Genomic DNA, 15,837 nt, shown 5'->3' on the forward strand with positions numbered 1-15,837 from the left:
ACTGAACTTACACTATCTCCTCAACTTTCAGGTACTGCATGATTCAATGTTTGATGCTCTTTTAAGAAGAACTTCAGGTGATTTTGTTGAGGAAATTAGAATCAGATCATTGATTTTTAGTTTTGAAGGCAGGAGAACTATCACTAATGAATCTGTAAATTAGGATCTCTCACAGAAGGGTTCATGGACTGTTTAAGTGGATACTTTGTCAGACCATTGGGACAATCACACAGGAAAATTTTTGAAGGTTTTGACATAAAACATTTTTTAAGTTATTTTTAATTATACTTCAAAATATACATAAAAACAGTCTATTAATGATAACAGTAGAGTCTTCATTAGAATAATCTAATATGCAAAATTCTTTTCCGTGTCATAAAAATTAATGTAAATAATATGCAGTTGCTGTAAGAATGTATGATTAGCATATATTTTTATTCTTAAGTAGAGAAAGAAAAAGAAAAAAAATTGGAGAGTCTCTTATTTACTGTGAAATTATATTTATTTATTTACATTTCTGGTCTAAAATATTCTAAATGTCTGCATAATTATAATGAAGCTTAACTTCAGTATCACATACCTTTTATAAATCCCCTATTGCACACTTGTAATTTCCAAGATTGTTTCTGGTGTCATCATATAATGATTTAGGAACTACTTATTTCAGGAGTCTGCTGTTATCAGCATTAGAAAATATTAAAATGGTTGACAAGTTTTTAAATGACTAGGTAAGAAGTATCTTAATCTTCCTTTAGGAATCAAGGCTTTGTCATGGAGTAATTAACATATCTCAGGCTCTTCTGTATATTGTAGGTTTCTCATACACACATAGTATAGCCAATAGTACTATATTTGCTTTTATTATGAACTCCTCTTAAACACAATTACATTAGCATGATTTAGCACATAGCTTTGTGATGTGTCATCATCTTCTCTACCTGTGCAGTCTTTATGATACAAGTCCTTTGAGACTTGTGGGGCAAGAGACTTTTTAAAAAGTGATATCTACTTTTTTGCTGTATTGGAAGGGGGTGGAGGTGAAGAAAAAGCCAAATCTCTTGTCTGTATGCTGGTAATGCATCTTGTGTCTTTAAGAGCAGAGACTGCAATGGAAACTGGGCAAACTAGAGCTGGTTCAAAGTAACCTCTTCCAAAATGCAGCTATTGAGGGCATCCTGAGCACCTCCTCTTTCCAACAGCACTCCTGTTGGGCATTTTGCTTGCTGTTTTAAACGTAGCCAAATACAGTCCTGGATTTATTCTGCAGCTTTGTGGTCAGACAACAAGTAGACCCGGTACCAAAAGAAGGCAAATACACATGTCCTGTTCTAAACTTATTACTTCTTTATATGTGCAATAAAGAGAGCAATCAGCAAGAGAGGATTTCTGTACAGTTAAGGAAGATGTAATATGACATAATATGACATATTACAGTAGTTACAATTGACTTTTACTATCTTGTTATCAGTGAGAGTTTACTTTGGGGCTTAACCTATTATCTCTCCTTTCTCATTTGTTTTGGAGCAGAAAAAGAAATATTCATAATACTCAATAACTCAGTTAAATATCCCTCTTGTCTTTTCCAGGGCATAAAATTATGGTATTTGCAATCTTTTATAATATTTACATGGAAATAGCATCATTTCTCTTAAGATCATACAATCTTAATTTGATGGACAACCTTAAGCTAACCAGAACTGAAAAGACATTTGAAGCAGAAAAGGGACCCACCAGAGAGTTTTTAAGCAGGAAGAAATTAAATGAAAGTTGGGGTGAGTTTTTGAGTATTTTGATAGCTATAGAAGCCCAAGAAAACCAAACCAGAAAGGCATCTTATTCAGAATTCAAAGAATAGCATTCTGTGATCGTTACCTGTTTCTTTCATTTCAACAAAGGATAGCCCAAACCCCTCTCTTACGAGGCGGACCAAACTATGATATCAAAAAAAAAAAAAAAAAAAAAAAGGAAAATAACCCACATCAAACAAAAGAAAAAAAAAAAGCACAGTCTTAAAGACTGTGCTAATTTGGCATATCTCTCATTTTAGCCCTCTTATTACTCTTCTACTCTTCTATTCAGAATAGGCATGTTCAGTTCCATTTAATTGTTTTACTTTTTCCTTTCTTTATTTTGCATTTTCTGACATTTCATCCTCTTTTCTACTAAAAGGTCCCTTAATTTATATCCTCTTACACCTTCAAGTTTTTGAGTTAATACTGTAATTTATTTCCACAGTTTAACTTCGTCTTTTTATATGACTGGCATTCACAATATTCTTTTTCCCAGAATCTTTTGTTTTGCATTTAAATGATGTTACATTAAAACAGAACCAGAACATGTACACACAACAAGACAATCATGTAATGCAAGAATTTATTAGTCTCGTCCCCTTATAATATGTCTTTCAAAACATTCTGTTGCTCACAAAATTGTCAAATTGTTATTTCTAAGGTCCTGATCCAGCAATGAGGTTTGTATGAATCAGTTTGGAATGCTACCTGAACTCCCAACTATGGAATCATGCCTGCATTTTATAGCACACACAGACTATTTTTAAACATTACCATACAGAGGTTCCAGCAATTAACTTGATTTTTAGGATCAGTAACTGAAAATCAGTAGGATTTGGTCCTTTGATCCTAAAGCTTTAGAATTTATTTGGCTTCTCTTGAAAAAAATTGATTGATTAAATTGTTAATTACAATAATTAAACAGAGAAATATTCTCTTGTGGTCCTAATCAGCCTGTGCATCAAGTGCAAATGTGACCAGAATTTGTTTTCTTAAATCTGCTATCAATCCCCTTTTTAATCAGTTTCTTAGTGACATATGGTATATATAGCTGGCTTCTCATTGCAAAAATAATTTTCAAAATTGAACAATAAAATGGCTTAAATGCTCTAAAATTTTAGCCATTTTATTGTTCAAGTTAAAGGAGCAACTCTTCCTAAGTTGCTCCTTTAACTTTGACAGTATTAAAGCTCTCAAATGCCAACACTGACAGAAGACACTGTAGGTTAAATGACCCTGCAGAGTGAAAATCGTATCATCTGTAAAGACAGCTCTTGCAAGTTGTAAAGCAGAATGGGGAGAAAAGTAACTGGGCTCTGTGTAATAGACCATGATTTCCTCAAGGCAAGCCCTTTCATCTTTTCAGGACAATTGACCAGAAGTGACATCATTCACCAACTGCATCAAATGTCTGCATGGAGACCAAAATAAAGTGATACAAGAGAACAGTTGTCAGGTCTAGCAGGCAATCTTTTTGGTGCAAGGGGAAACTGACTGAGATCAGTTTAGTTCTGATGCAGTCATGTTTTCATTTTAACAGTGCACAGACAGCCAGGGCAACAGGACATGCCGTTTTCCCTCTCATTATCTCCATCTGGCTTCATTCATCCCCTAAAGGACCAGGTGTTTCACCACCAAGTCCTCATAGTTTAGTCATTCAATTTAATTTCAAGGTAATTTGTTAGAAGACTTCTGTATACTTTTGGACATTTTGGCAGCAAACTTTTTTTAGTGGCATGAAATAAATGTGAAGTTCCATATTTGATATGGAACTGTGTACCTGACACTGCTTGGGTCACCAAAAATTACTTTAATTTATTATGTAGGATCTTAAGTAATGCATTTCAGCATGATTTCTCGATGATGACTTCATTACTGTATAGTATTTGGACAGCTTCTTTAGTTGAATCTGTGTTTATTTTCTCATCTGCCATATATCTGTGATTATACCTAACTGACACACACTGATTTGGGGACCTGATTGTATCCATGGCTGTTTCCCAGACCTTGAAAAAGTACCATGAAGCTAAATTCAAAAAAGGCACTTACAGGTTTTAGGGATTGATGTTGCATTTCCCAGGTTTTATGCACCCAACTTTCCAGTTGCAAAACTCAAGTTGTCTTTGGAAATAGACTGTGTACAGCACAGAGCACCATTTCAGTACCAGGTAGATGGTTCAGTTGCTGTGAAGCACATAGAGTAAGCCTGGGGGTAGTATTTCATCCCCAGCAGCACAGTTCCAAGGCTTGACAAGTCCAAGCTTGAACACTAGAGAACGGAGCTCAGACTCAGAAAACCCATGTTGTGTCACCAGCTCTATTACTGGCTGGCAGAATAGCCCTCTGCCCCAGCAAGGTTTACTGGCAAAACTTCATATAGCACTTTTTAGATTTCACAGAAAATGCTTTGAAAACAAAACTAAAGCTGCTGACTGAGAGGGCCTAAGTGAAAAGCTGGAAGTGTGTTCCAGCTGTCAGAACATACAGGGGCTCAAGACATAACTGTCACTCTTTAGAACGCCAGGCCCTGCAAGGGGGACATTGTGGAGTATACTTTATGTGTGTAACCTGATCATGCCACAGCAGCATGAGGCGACAGTGAGTTCACTCCAGGTGTGGCACACAATGGGTTGCGAAGGGTGCATGGCACGGAGCCCAGGAAAGAGGCTGTCCCACTCAGACTGGGCAGTCATCCTCTTTGGGCTATTACAGGCACAATCTGAATATGTGCTTGCCCTTGCTGAACTGACACCATGGCCTCATTCTGCATCTGTAGTCTAAGGGCTGTACTCTAGATAAGAAATGCTTCCTGTCTGCAGCAGCCAGGCACCAGACTGAGGCCACTACCTGCTGTTTCTCAACCATGCACAGGACTCAAATGAAAAAAACTTCATTTATGATCTGAAGGTCCAGTCACCTAGCAACTATGGTACCACTAAAGGTTTCAAACTAGCTTGGATTGTATATCCCCACAATCTTGGTGTATTTAATTACTGCAGCTTAAAAAAACCAGATAGGTTGATTCTTGTGGGGGAAAGGAAACATGTATTCCATACAACAAATGCAAATAAATTTTGGACAAAAGATTTCTGCACTATGCTCTAATAGCAAAACATAAGCATTTTACTAACTAATAAGAAAAGGGGAGAAAGCTGAGAATTTGGGTTGATATAGAATAACTTCAGAGGCTGGTGATGTGGACTCTGTGAAGTTAATGGCATGCATAAATAAATAAAAATATTGGCCACAATTTCTATAGAAATTATTTGAAATGACTTGGGCAACATATTCCAAATATTTTGTGATAGCAGCTATTCATCGTGCTTGGAAGCAATTGCAATGTCCAAAAACCCCAAACCCGTAGCAGAGTTCCCAGTGTACAGAAGTATATACTAGTATACTTCCAGTATACTGAAGAACTGAGGGCTTATTTGTTCTATGATGGCTTAAAAAAACACTGCAAAAGAATGCAACAGCTAAACGAGGAAAGGAATACAAGTAACTGCCCTGGTTCCAGCTAGGAAATGGTTAACGTTTGCATGTTGAGGCATGGCTTGTGGCAATAGCCACAGGAGGTTATCCTATACCACCTCCCATCATTGCCGGGGCAGGAGTATTCCCATGCTCAGGGTATTGCTGGTGGTGAACAATTGTGTCTGAATCATTTGCCTCTCCTCTGCACTCTGTCAATGATATTGCTGCTACCATGCTTATTTTATTGCTATTTCTGGTTAACTGTTCTTATCTCCACCAATGATCTTTGCTTTTTGTCCCTCCAGTTCTCCTCTTTGGCTGCTACAGGAGGACAGGATGGGGAAGGAGGGAGTGAGAGAGTTTACACATGGCTTGGAGTATTTTTGCATGGTTTGGAGTGTTTCAGTGAGAACACTAAATTGAAGAATACCATTCCTAAACCACATCAGTAACATTTGCCTGTATCTTCTCAGAAGTAGGAAATACATGGGATGTGACACATAAGGCATTAGCAAGAATATTTTGTCTTTTTCTGCGTAGCTTGTTGTGTAATGTTTCCACAAATGGAAGTGACTGAGACCGTATTATTGTGTTTAAGGTATGTGTTGTTCCGTGAACCTGTTACACTCTGGAGTGCAGTACACAATAAGAGCAAGAGAAAGCTATAGCTGAGGTATCACATCTTTCATATCTTCTCTGAGAGCCATTCATAGCCTCTCATATCCTGAAAAACTGTGGAAAGCCAGTTCCTCCTGTATACCCAGAAAGTAATATGGATGACTAGGAAATTTTTTTTCCCTCACAGGTAATATTCTTCAGGTTTTCTCTTTTGAATGGTGCCACTTCTGTGGGCTTTGGAGAGAGATTTTGTTATCTAGAAGTAACCTCCTGTTATCTATCTAAAGCTCTAGTTTGATATATGGGAAGACTTTTCATACTAACGTCAGTTGGGCCTGTGCATACAAATATGAGACCAAGAGAAATAACTAATATTGTTCATGTGATGTCAGTAACACACATGTGTACCAGTAGGTACACATGATATATAAAAAACAGGGATCAGGTGGAGACAAATGATACCATTTTAAATTTTTTTTTATATATATCTGAAGTACAGCAGCCCAGTGCATACCATTGGAAAATTTCAAACAGTACTGTTGCAATTTTGCCAGCCATTTGTAAAAGAATATTGCTGTGTGCTTTGGTCTTTTTTTTTCTCCCAGAAGTACAGCTTTTATGAAATCATTCATTATTTGAAAAAGTTTGAAGTAATTTAGAAGTTATACTCAAAGGTATTTCAGCCTGTATTTTCCATCCAGTCCTTTATTTCTTCTATCTAAAATTTCATATATCAGTTCTCTATTATAGGTTACCTGTAAGTCTTTTGTATAGTATTTTTCAAATTCCCTAAAAATCACATTTCTTTCTTCATTAAAAAAGCAGAACGAACAAAAGTTCTTGTGGATAAGTGCTGCTTTCTGTCTTTCTAACAAGAAAATAACAAAACAAAACAATCCCCCAAAAAAACAACAAACCGCAAAAAAACCCAAAAATAAACAAAAAAACCCCAAAAATAAACAAAAAAGTAACCAAATTAAAAAAAAACAACTCCCAAACCAACAAAAGACAAAACAAAACAAAACAAAAGAAAACCAAAAAAACAAACAAACAAAAAAAAATCACCTCAACCCAAACCCAGAAGCCTTGATACATCAAAACAAAGATTTAATTTATTGCTCTTGGAAGAGGTAAAAATGATGGAATTATGACTTCCTTTCATAAATTCCCTAAGAAAGGCACAGAATTTAAGAATCTCAAAAAAAGAGGCCAAAATTAATGTTATAGATTCACATAATATACCTGAATGAGGGTATTGATTAGGAGAAAGCTGTCATTTTGCAACTTCATCACAATAAATATTTGGTATCTTGCATAATCATAGTTACATTTATCACAATTATTTTAAGTTTCAGTGTTGCACGAGGTTTAGGATTCAAAATTTATGATTCAATCAGCTCTACTTCTGCTATTCCATCATCATAAGTCTTGGCTACCTGATCTCAGAGGTAAATGCTTTGGGCAGGATAAACAGCCAACAGTCTATAACGTGGGAGGGAGGTTCACTAACTTCTTCCAGAGCATGCTTCCAAGCTAAAAGAGCATATCCTTTGAAGAACAATGGATCAAATGAAATTTCTAAGACTGGTGTATTTGATGGCTCTCAGTAACTCTGCTTTTGTAGAGGGAACTTTTTTACAAAGGTGTATGGCATTTACTTTAAAAAAATGTTTTAAATTATGTGTTTTACTTAGGTCAAACAGGTATGCAAACAAAGGGGGAGACACAAAGTGGATTTCTGTAATTACACATGGCGTGTGCACACTTCAGAAAAACTGGCTGTGGTTAGTGTACTTAGCATCCTTGATATCCTAATAATTTCTCTTTATTTGTACAGTATAGACATCCCAGTGATACTGTCTTTCCTCAAGAGCGACTCCTGCCCTCATTGTCACTGAAATACCTGTTCACTAATCTCCTTTTAGAGTATGCTGTAGATTCAGGAGGTTACAAATGCATGCAGAAACCATGTGAATAGCACAGCAGAACAGCATTTCCTTAGTATATGACATAAGCCAGCTGGAACCTAACCTTTACCAAAATAATAGAGGGATGTTTATTCAAAATGAGAATACATTTATTTGGAGAAAAATTGTCCAGCTGCCTCCTCTGGTAGAAGGGTGTTCTTTTTTGGAAACTCTCAGGAACTAGGGAGAAGTTCTCTTTCCTCTCTTACACTGCTTCAGTGATCAGAGGGAGCAGATTTAGTAATTAAGCATGCTCGAAACATTTCGAAGTGAGTTGACTAAATTAATTTCTAAACTTAACAACACCATGTCAGAATCAAGAGCTCTTTGTGCATTCTCCTCTGCACAGTCTAGCACTGTAAATACAGCACTGCTCTAATGCTAGTATTTGCCATAACAGGAGAGACTATTTTTGTTTAAACCCTTGTTCATGATACCAACAATTTTCATAAAGAGCAGTCTTGCCTTGCTTTTCAAGTGTTTTAGTGATAGAAGCTCTAAGTCATTTTTGTAAGCTGTTCACAACTCCTTTTTTAGAGACATTCCTCACAATAGATATTCAAATTTTAAAGTAATGCAATGCATTGCCGCATCTCAAAGTATTTTGACAGAATGAGTGAATGTTACATTGTCAAAGTATTTTGACAGAATGAGTAAATATTATATTATCCTAGCAGGAGCAACAATAGTGGCACAGAAATCACTTGCAGTAAAATTCAATTACTGGAGGAAACTGGAAGTAGAGTTCAGACATACCATACCTCCCATCAAGTATCTAAGGATTAAGGTACACAGAAATTGCATTGATCTTTCATTTTCCAGCAAATTTCAATTTTCATATGGAAATGCTGGCTATATCTCCTACATGTTCCACTCTACTTCATGAGTTGTCATGAGAACTCACGCTTCTGAGAATAAATGAAATATTGATATTAGCTACTAAATTATAACTCTGGGAGTAAGTAACTATTGAAGTCTTACTTACACCACAATTCCACCTTTTAGAAAGCACAGTGAAATTCTGAGGGAGTTTCTTCAAGTTTTCTTTTTTTATTACTTAGCCTAAGACTATTTGAGCACTTCAATAATCATCCATATGAGCACCACTTTGCAAAAATGTTTTCTGTGATCCAGAAGTAACTTACATTTTTTTTGAAACAGCCACATTTTTCTGAGATAATTTTGTAGTAAAACAGAAAGCTGCTTCTGTTTTACTACAAAATTATTCTGTTTTACTACAAAACCAGCTTTAATTTTGAACTATGCAACTCTTAACCTGAGAACTGAATATCTTCTGAGTAAACAGAGTCCTCTCAAAATAAAAATAATATTATGTAGAAGAATTTTTCACCATTTAATTGAGAAAGAGCCAATGTGCCCATGAAAGCACACATGAGCATTCTTGCTTTGAAAGAAAAAGAAGAGAATAAATCCTATCTGGAGCAGGGAAAAATGTTTCAAAAGACTCTTCAAAGACTCTCTCAGCTAATCCTGTGGGACACTCAAGAAGAGGGAGATGAATCTGGGGAATAAAAAGGAGATCTTTAAACTCCTCAAGCTCTGTGTATGCATAAGCGTGTTACATATATCTACTGCTAGAATTATTTGCTCACTCCTTGATAGGTGTTGCTGTATTGCACCGCTCAAGCTCCCTTCCCTTCTAAACTGAGACCCAAAAAATGCAATGGAGAAATAAACAAGAGAGAGAGACAGACATTTGGTTGTAACAGCTGGTGGAGGTTCCAGCCTTTAGGCAGCCCATAAAGATTAACTATATTGGAAGTCTGCCTTTGCTAACACTCTCACACAAGTAACGATGCCAGAATTCATCCGCTGGCAGGGAGTGTAACCAACTAAGGACCTGAGAATCTTAAAGCTCAGAATGTTCATACTGAAATGCTGCAATAAGCAGAATGCAGATGCCAGAATCACTGACAGTGACTAAAAATAATTTTGGAAACCCACTTTCGTGACCATGATAGCCTTTTTGTTTTTTGGCTGACCTGTAATCTCATTATGGATTGAAAGAATAACATTGTTTTAAAGTTTGCAGCATAAAATTATCTTTGAACCATTTTGTGTTTCATCGATTAAAATATTTTTTTGGTAGTTCTCTAAATAGAAAGTGATGGTGAAACCTGAAGAGTACTAAGCAGTAATATAGTAAATAATATAGGAATGACCTAAAATGAAAATCCTTGATATTTCAGCAGTTCTGAATGCCTTAGTACCTTTTCCTTAGTTTTAACAGCAAGTCTCACAATCTTTCCTGGAATTATAGGAAATAATGTATTTTTTTTATTTATTTTTTAAATATATACATATTTTTATATATATAATATATAAAAATATGTGTGTGTAGTTAAAATGATACGAATTAAAATGAATAGACTGGAAAATGGCACATTTGAGAAACCTAGAGAAAAAGACTAGTATTTCATTGCAACTGGGGGAAAAGTAGTAATTAAGTAGAAACAGGTTGTGGAGGAAAGGAACTCTTACCTCAGGAGACAATCTGCCCTACTTTATTTTCTCACATTTTGAAATCTATGAATCTTTTACTTGCTTTATCACTTTCCTGATTCCCTGCAGGCCAGAGCTGACAGCTAAGCCTCTGTTTTATCTTAAACTGTTCAAAGCATGTCAGAAAATTACTTACCCTGCTGAGCCTGAAAGTAGCAGGAACCCACCTACTGGTTACCCCTAGACCGGGTGATCACTGTTGCTTGAGTGAAATCATAATAGTCTCAGAACAGTTGGCAGATTGTTAGAATGTATGGTCTTTTACTGCTTCCAGTTGAAATCCAAAAACTGAACTAGCTGTTTTTTATTGTCTGTAGAGACACTTTATTTATGTGTTGAGCCACTCTGATATCAGCACAAAAAGATAGCTTTTCACCCTGTGTTATTACCAGCTGTTTTGTATGTGGACAGGGTCAAGTAGTTGCACTGTCTGTACCTGTCAGCTCTGTTCATTCTGCAGACTCTCTTCACTGTCTTTGAATACAACATTTAAAAATCCTTTCTATTTTTATACCATTGCACTTGAAGAATTAGCTTTAAAATACACTACACTTGGGCATGATAAAATGCAAGGATAAGGTGAGTGTGGTCATATTCATGTCTCCAAAAATAGGATTCCTCTGGAATTTTTACAGTTATTTCATTTTAGAAGGTGTTAACTTGTGATAAAAAATTGATATACCTCAAACAGTTCTCTGTGATCAAGCAAAGTGAAGCAGAATGGGAATTGCAGGCTATGCTCAGCCTGCATAATGAAATAATATGCTCATGTACTGCATTTCATCTTCAAAGTTTTACTATCTGTATTGTCATCTGAAGTAGCATTTTAGTAAGTGGTATATGAGATTGTGAGGTTAAAATTAATCAGGATGCAGATGAACCTGCTGTCCTGGTTGAAAAAGGAAGTGAGTTTTTGGGATGCTGTGGTCAAACCAATGGGCGCGCAGATTTGAATATTGGCACCTGGTGCGGCCACTGAGGACATGGATACACCTCTGAGAACACAGGGGGTTAAAAGCAGAGAACTCCCAGGGGGAAGCTCTCCTGGGTTCTGTCCAGTCCGTGAGGGAGGTCAGAGCTCCCCTGCCCGGCTGCGGGCTGGGCGGGAGAGGGGAAGCCGTGCGGCCCGGTGAGGTAGGCCGGGCCTTGGACAGAGAAGGGAGGTGAAGGCCCCTGCAGGATGGAAGGGTGGAGGAGCATCAAGAGGCATCGGGCAGCCACCCACCCACCAGGAGAGAGAGAGAGAGAGAGCTGGTGTCTATGCTTGTGTCACCTTGAAATTTGATAGCAGGCTGGCCAAGAAGGAGAAGGGGGGATGCAGGGAGAAGGTGCCCAGCAGGGCAGCCATGGGAGTTCTGGACATGCAGAGCCTGAGATTTTGAACCCTTTCCTTGCATGATGGAAACCTTACAAATGCTGATCCTCCTGGAACTGAATGAGAAAAGAGATAGAGATGAGTCAAGAGGAAATGGGCCATGAGAGAAGTTGAGAACAATCTTGGTGGGAGGAGATGATGGAGTGGCCTCTGGCTGGACTTTTCTTGTACAGCCATGGACAGAACCATTTTTCCTGTGACACAGAGACTGCATTTAGGGGGAGGCAATGGCTTGGAGCCAAGAGAATACAGTGATGTTATGTGAAGGAGTGCGTGAACAGAGATGACAGGTGAGGACGGTGGTGGTGTCCTCCGTCTTCAGAGAAGAAGAAGATCTCTGTTCTCAAGACCCCTCGGCCCCAGGGGGTGAATTTGGGGGGTGACAGGTGTCCCGAAAGTGAGAGACTGTGCTTTTTTTGGGAACTGGACAAAGCATCTTTAAAAGGGGAACCCTAGAAGCAGCTCTGGCCCATGCGCAGTGGTGAGAGCACTGGACATGGAAGGAAGATGTCACGATGGCAAATGATGTCCAGGTGGTGCCACGTGTGACGTGGAAACACAAGAGATCTCAACTGTGTTTCCAGGGGAAACCTATGGCACAAGAGGGACTCCTCTCCTTGATGAACTGAGAATTGATTATCTGAAGGGTGGTGATGGACTGAGAATTGGTGATCTGAGGGATGGTAACTGAATTGAGAATCCAAGGTTTTGTCTTATTGCGATGTATTGGAAATTTAGTGAAAGGAGGAGCGATTTTTTTGGAAGGTTTTCATTCTGAGTTCTGTGTGTGTTTCTTTTAATATATAGTTGTAGGTTAATGAAGTTATTCTTCTTTATTCCTAAGTTGGAACCTGCTTTGCTCTATTCCTGGTCACATTGCACAGCAGACACCAGGGAGCATATATGTTCATGGAGGCACTGGCACTGTCCCAGCGTCAAACTGTGACACCTACCTTTTGCCATTCTTGGGAGGAAGCTATAACACCATTCCTCATTGCTTTTAGCTCTTGTGAGATAATTGTTTCTTTCTTGATAACTGAGGGGGAAAGTACCACTAGACACAGCTCCTTTAATTGTGATAGGTTATCATTGGATTTTGTGCTGGTGAGAACATTTGCAGGGAATTTGTTGTTGATGTCCTGTTGACTAATAACAACCAGGTTTGAAGGTAAAAGAGGACTTGTGAATCCATGAAGGTCTGTAAAACTGACCCAGAATGAGTCTTTCAATTCTTCCCACTATTCTGAGTGAATAGGTAGGATGTTTATTACCTTTAGTAATAAACATCCTACCTATTAGTTAGTTCTAATAGGTAGAACTATTAGTTCTGCACATCAGAAATTTCCTGCTGATTTTTGCAGAGTGGAACATTTCCCAAAGTCTGTCCAAAGATATCAGGGACGTCATTTTGGATCTTTGTTTACCATAATGGCTTACCATAAACCCTTCAACCCTAGTCTTCTTAAGGAAGCATTCTCTACAACAATATCTGTGGGTTTATTTTTCTTAAAATTTGATTATGTTGTTGGTACACTTCGACTTCTTATAATGTGCAATCAAAAGGAATTGTCCCCTCTCCAATTTATGCTGGTAGATCATGCAACAGTAGAGGTGTATTACCTTGAAATGTATACCTTGAAAAAGGAAACAAATGTCAGTTATATGGTCTTTTTCGACTATTTTAGGTGGATAGGAACTTAACATGAATTGTGTTACTTGCTGTAATGTCTTTCTTTGCTCTTACTTTGGTCCCTCTTGACCAGTTTAAATGCCAGCTCATTTCTGATTTTTGGGAATTTGTGAGTCCCATGAATCCTTACCATGATGTTGTTGAAGGCTCTAGGGTATATAAGGATACTGGGACTGAAAAGACAATGGGTAAAAAGGCACCACTTTCTCCTAAATAAATAGACATTGCATTGCAGAAATTATAATCTGAAGACATGTTTGAGAGATATGGTGAGAAACTTGGACATAATTGCCTTTGATACAGAAGTTGTGTACAAATCACTGTTCAGTTATTTACGTTAGTTAAGTAACTTTATCACATATTGTTAAAACATTTAAAAAACCCAGAAAGGCAGTTGTGTCTTTTTGTGTCCTTCACAAAAACACTGTTCATAGAAGTAGTTCCAAAGTAATTCATGGTCACTGATTATTGCATAGTGGTGGGCCTTGGGTTGAGCTGAGGGCCATCATCTGAAAGGACTCAGCGCTTTCTGAGAGATCTGCTGCATATTTTGGATGATTGCTCAAATAGTACAATATGGTTGCTAACAGTGAATAGGGGAAGAGAAACAGATTTTCCAAATGCAAACTACACAATATGAAAGCTTGGAGTACTTAGGCACACATTTTTTGCAGTCACGGATTTGTCAATCCCTGTCTTCTCCACTATTAAAAAAGGGACAATAATATATTTTCTTTACAAAGGCATAGAAAAACTATTTCAGTTTTCAGGGTATATTTGAACAAATACTGATGATATTACTCTCCTTATTAGGTGGACAGATCTGCCAATGGGCTGATGAAAGAAATGGTGATGAATGAAGATGACAAGCTAAAAGAAATTAACTCCAACAGATGCAAAATTCTGTATTATGCAGTATTGCTTTTCCATATTTGTGAAAGCTGCTGTAATTGTTTCAGTGCAGGAAGGGGTATCAGTGATGTGGCTAGCAAGGCACAGTTTTCAACAAGTTTTTTTTAATATATCCTTGCTGAGAAGAAATGTAAAATGAAAATCTGTATTTTAAAATATACATTTATTTCTGTTTCTTTCTTACAGCTTGTGGCCAATGCAATCCTTTTTGTCAGTGTAAATTTGTATGGGGTCTTTGTGAGGATTTTGACAGAAAGGGCTCAAAGGAAGGCATTCCTTCAGGCCAGGAACTGCATTGAGGACAGGCTGAGACTGGAGGATGAAAATGAAAAACAGGTCAGTTTCTAAAACTTACTTATTTTTTTCTGTTTCTCCTGAGATGACTGTAGTTATGTGAACCATAGGTCAGGACATTGTTGCCAAATGTATGCTAGGGCATGTGTGCATTTCCATTGCATAGGAAATGCTGCCTTCCCCCATCTGCTTCAGGTCCTCCTCCCCAGAGGATGCACACTCTTCACTCTTCATCTGCAGAGCTCAGAGAAGGTGCAGGCTGACTCCACAGCTACTGTCAGCTCCAGTGCCAGAGGGATCTATTTTAGGGCTGAATCAAAGTCAACACACTTTTGTAATATAAGATTGTGGTTATTTATCTGTATGGATGTTTTGGATGTTTTTGGTTGGGTGTTAGATGCACTGTAAGTACTTTTCTTCTCGCTAAATGTTCTATAACGTGTTTGCCTTCATAGCATCGATTAAAAAAGTCAACATTTTGGGCACAAGGAGCTGCACTGGTAACTGAATAAGCGATAACAAGAATGAATATATTATGTTTTTGTACAACTAATAATAAGAATAACTGTAATAGCAATCAGTATCTCTTCTCAAAAATCACCTCAGTTATTTGATAGTTTTTTCATACAATTTTATCAGTCAGCCTTCCAAGCATATTTGGAAACAATAGACAAAGAAAATGCTTATTGTGAACCTTGCTGTTTTTACTTACAGATCTTGATGCCTTTTGGGTTTTCCCTTTTTTTTTTTTTTCTTTATATGTTCTCTATATTTTTCACACAAATATTTGTAACTCTGTTCCATTGTATTAGTAGCTACTTTTCCCAGTACTTTTTCATGGCCTTTTCCTAAGCAGAAAGACAAAACATATTCCAGAGCTCCAAGCCTGGGAGGGTACAAGGCTCCATGCTATCTTGATTCCTCCTGGGAACCAAGGCTCAGAACAACTCTCTGAGATACATCTCATGGACAAAGTACAACAAGTGCTGAAGGGGGGGCTCCAGAGAAGGGACTTGGCCTCAGGAGGGAATTGCATAACCACTTGTCTTCCTAACTGGTATTTTTTATCAATTATGCTAATTTTCTGAACCTTTAAAAATGTACTTATCCCTGGAGAAGGATGGGCTTTTGTGGACATCTTTCCATTACTGCTTCTGAAGGCCTTCAAATAAAGTTCCCCTTTTATATTACCTC

General features: G+C 37.6%; 1 protein-coding gene across 2 annotated transcripts in view; it reads left to right on the forward strand.

The window, feature by feature from the left end:
* ADCY1 (adenylate cyclase 1) overlaps positions 1-15,837 on the forward strand; it is a 160,156-nt gene that overhangs the window by 31,157 nt on the left and 113,162 nt on the right. For both annotated transcript variants that reach the window (XR_010028070.1, XM_063158793.1), the window contains exon 2: positions 14,536-14,685. Coding sequence is in view for 1 of the 2 variants with exons in the window: in XM_063158793.1 (XP_063014863.1) it covers positions 14,536-14,685 (150 nt within the window). In the remaining variant the exon portion in view is untranslated. The remainder of the gene's footprint in view (positions 1-14,535; positions 14,686-15,837) is intronic.

This window comes from Melospiza melodia, chromosome 1 (genome assembly GCF_035770615.1).
Source record: "Melospiza melodia melodia isolate bMelMel2 chromosome 1, bMelMel2.pri, whole genome shotgun sequence".
NCBI classification, from domain to species: Eukaryota; Metazoa; Chordata; class Aves; order Passeriformes; family Passerellidae; genus Melospiza; species Melospiza melodia.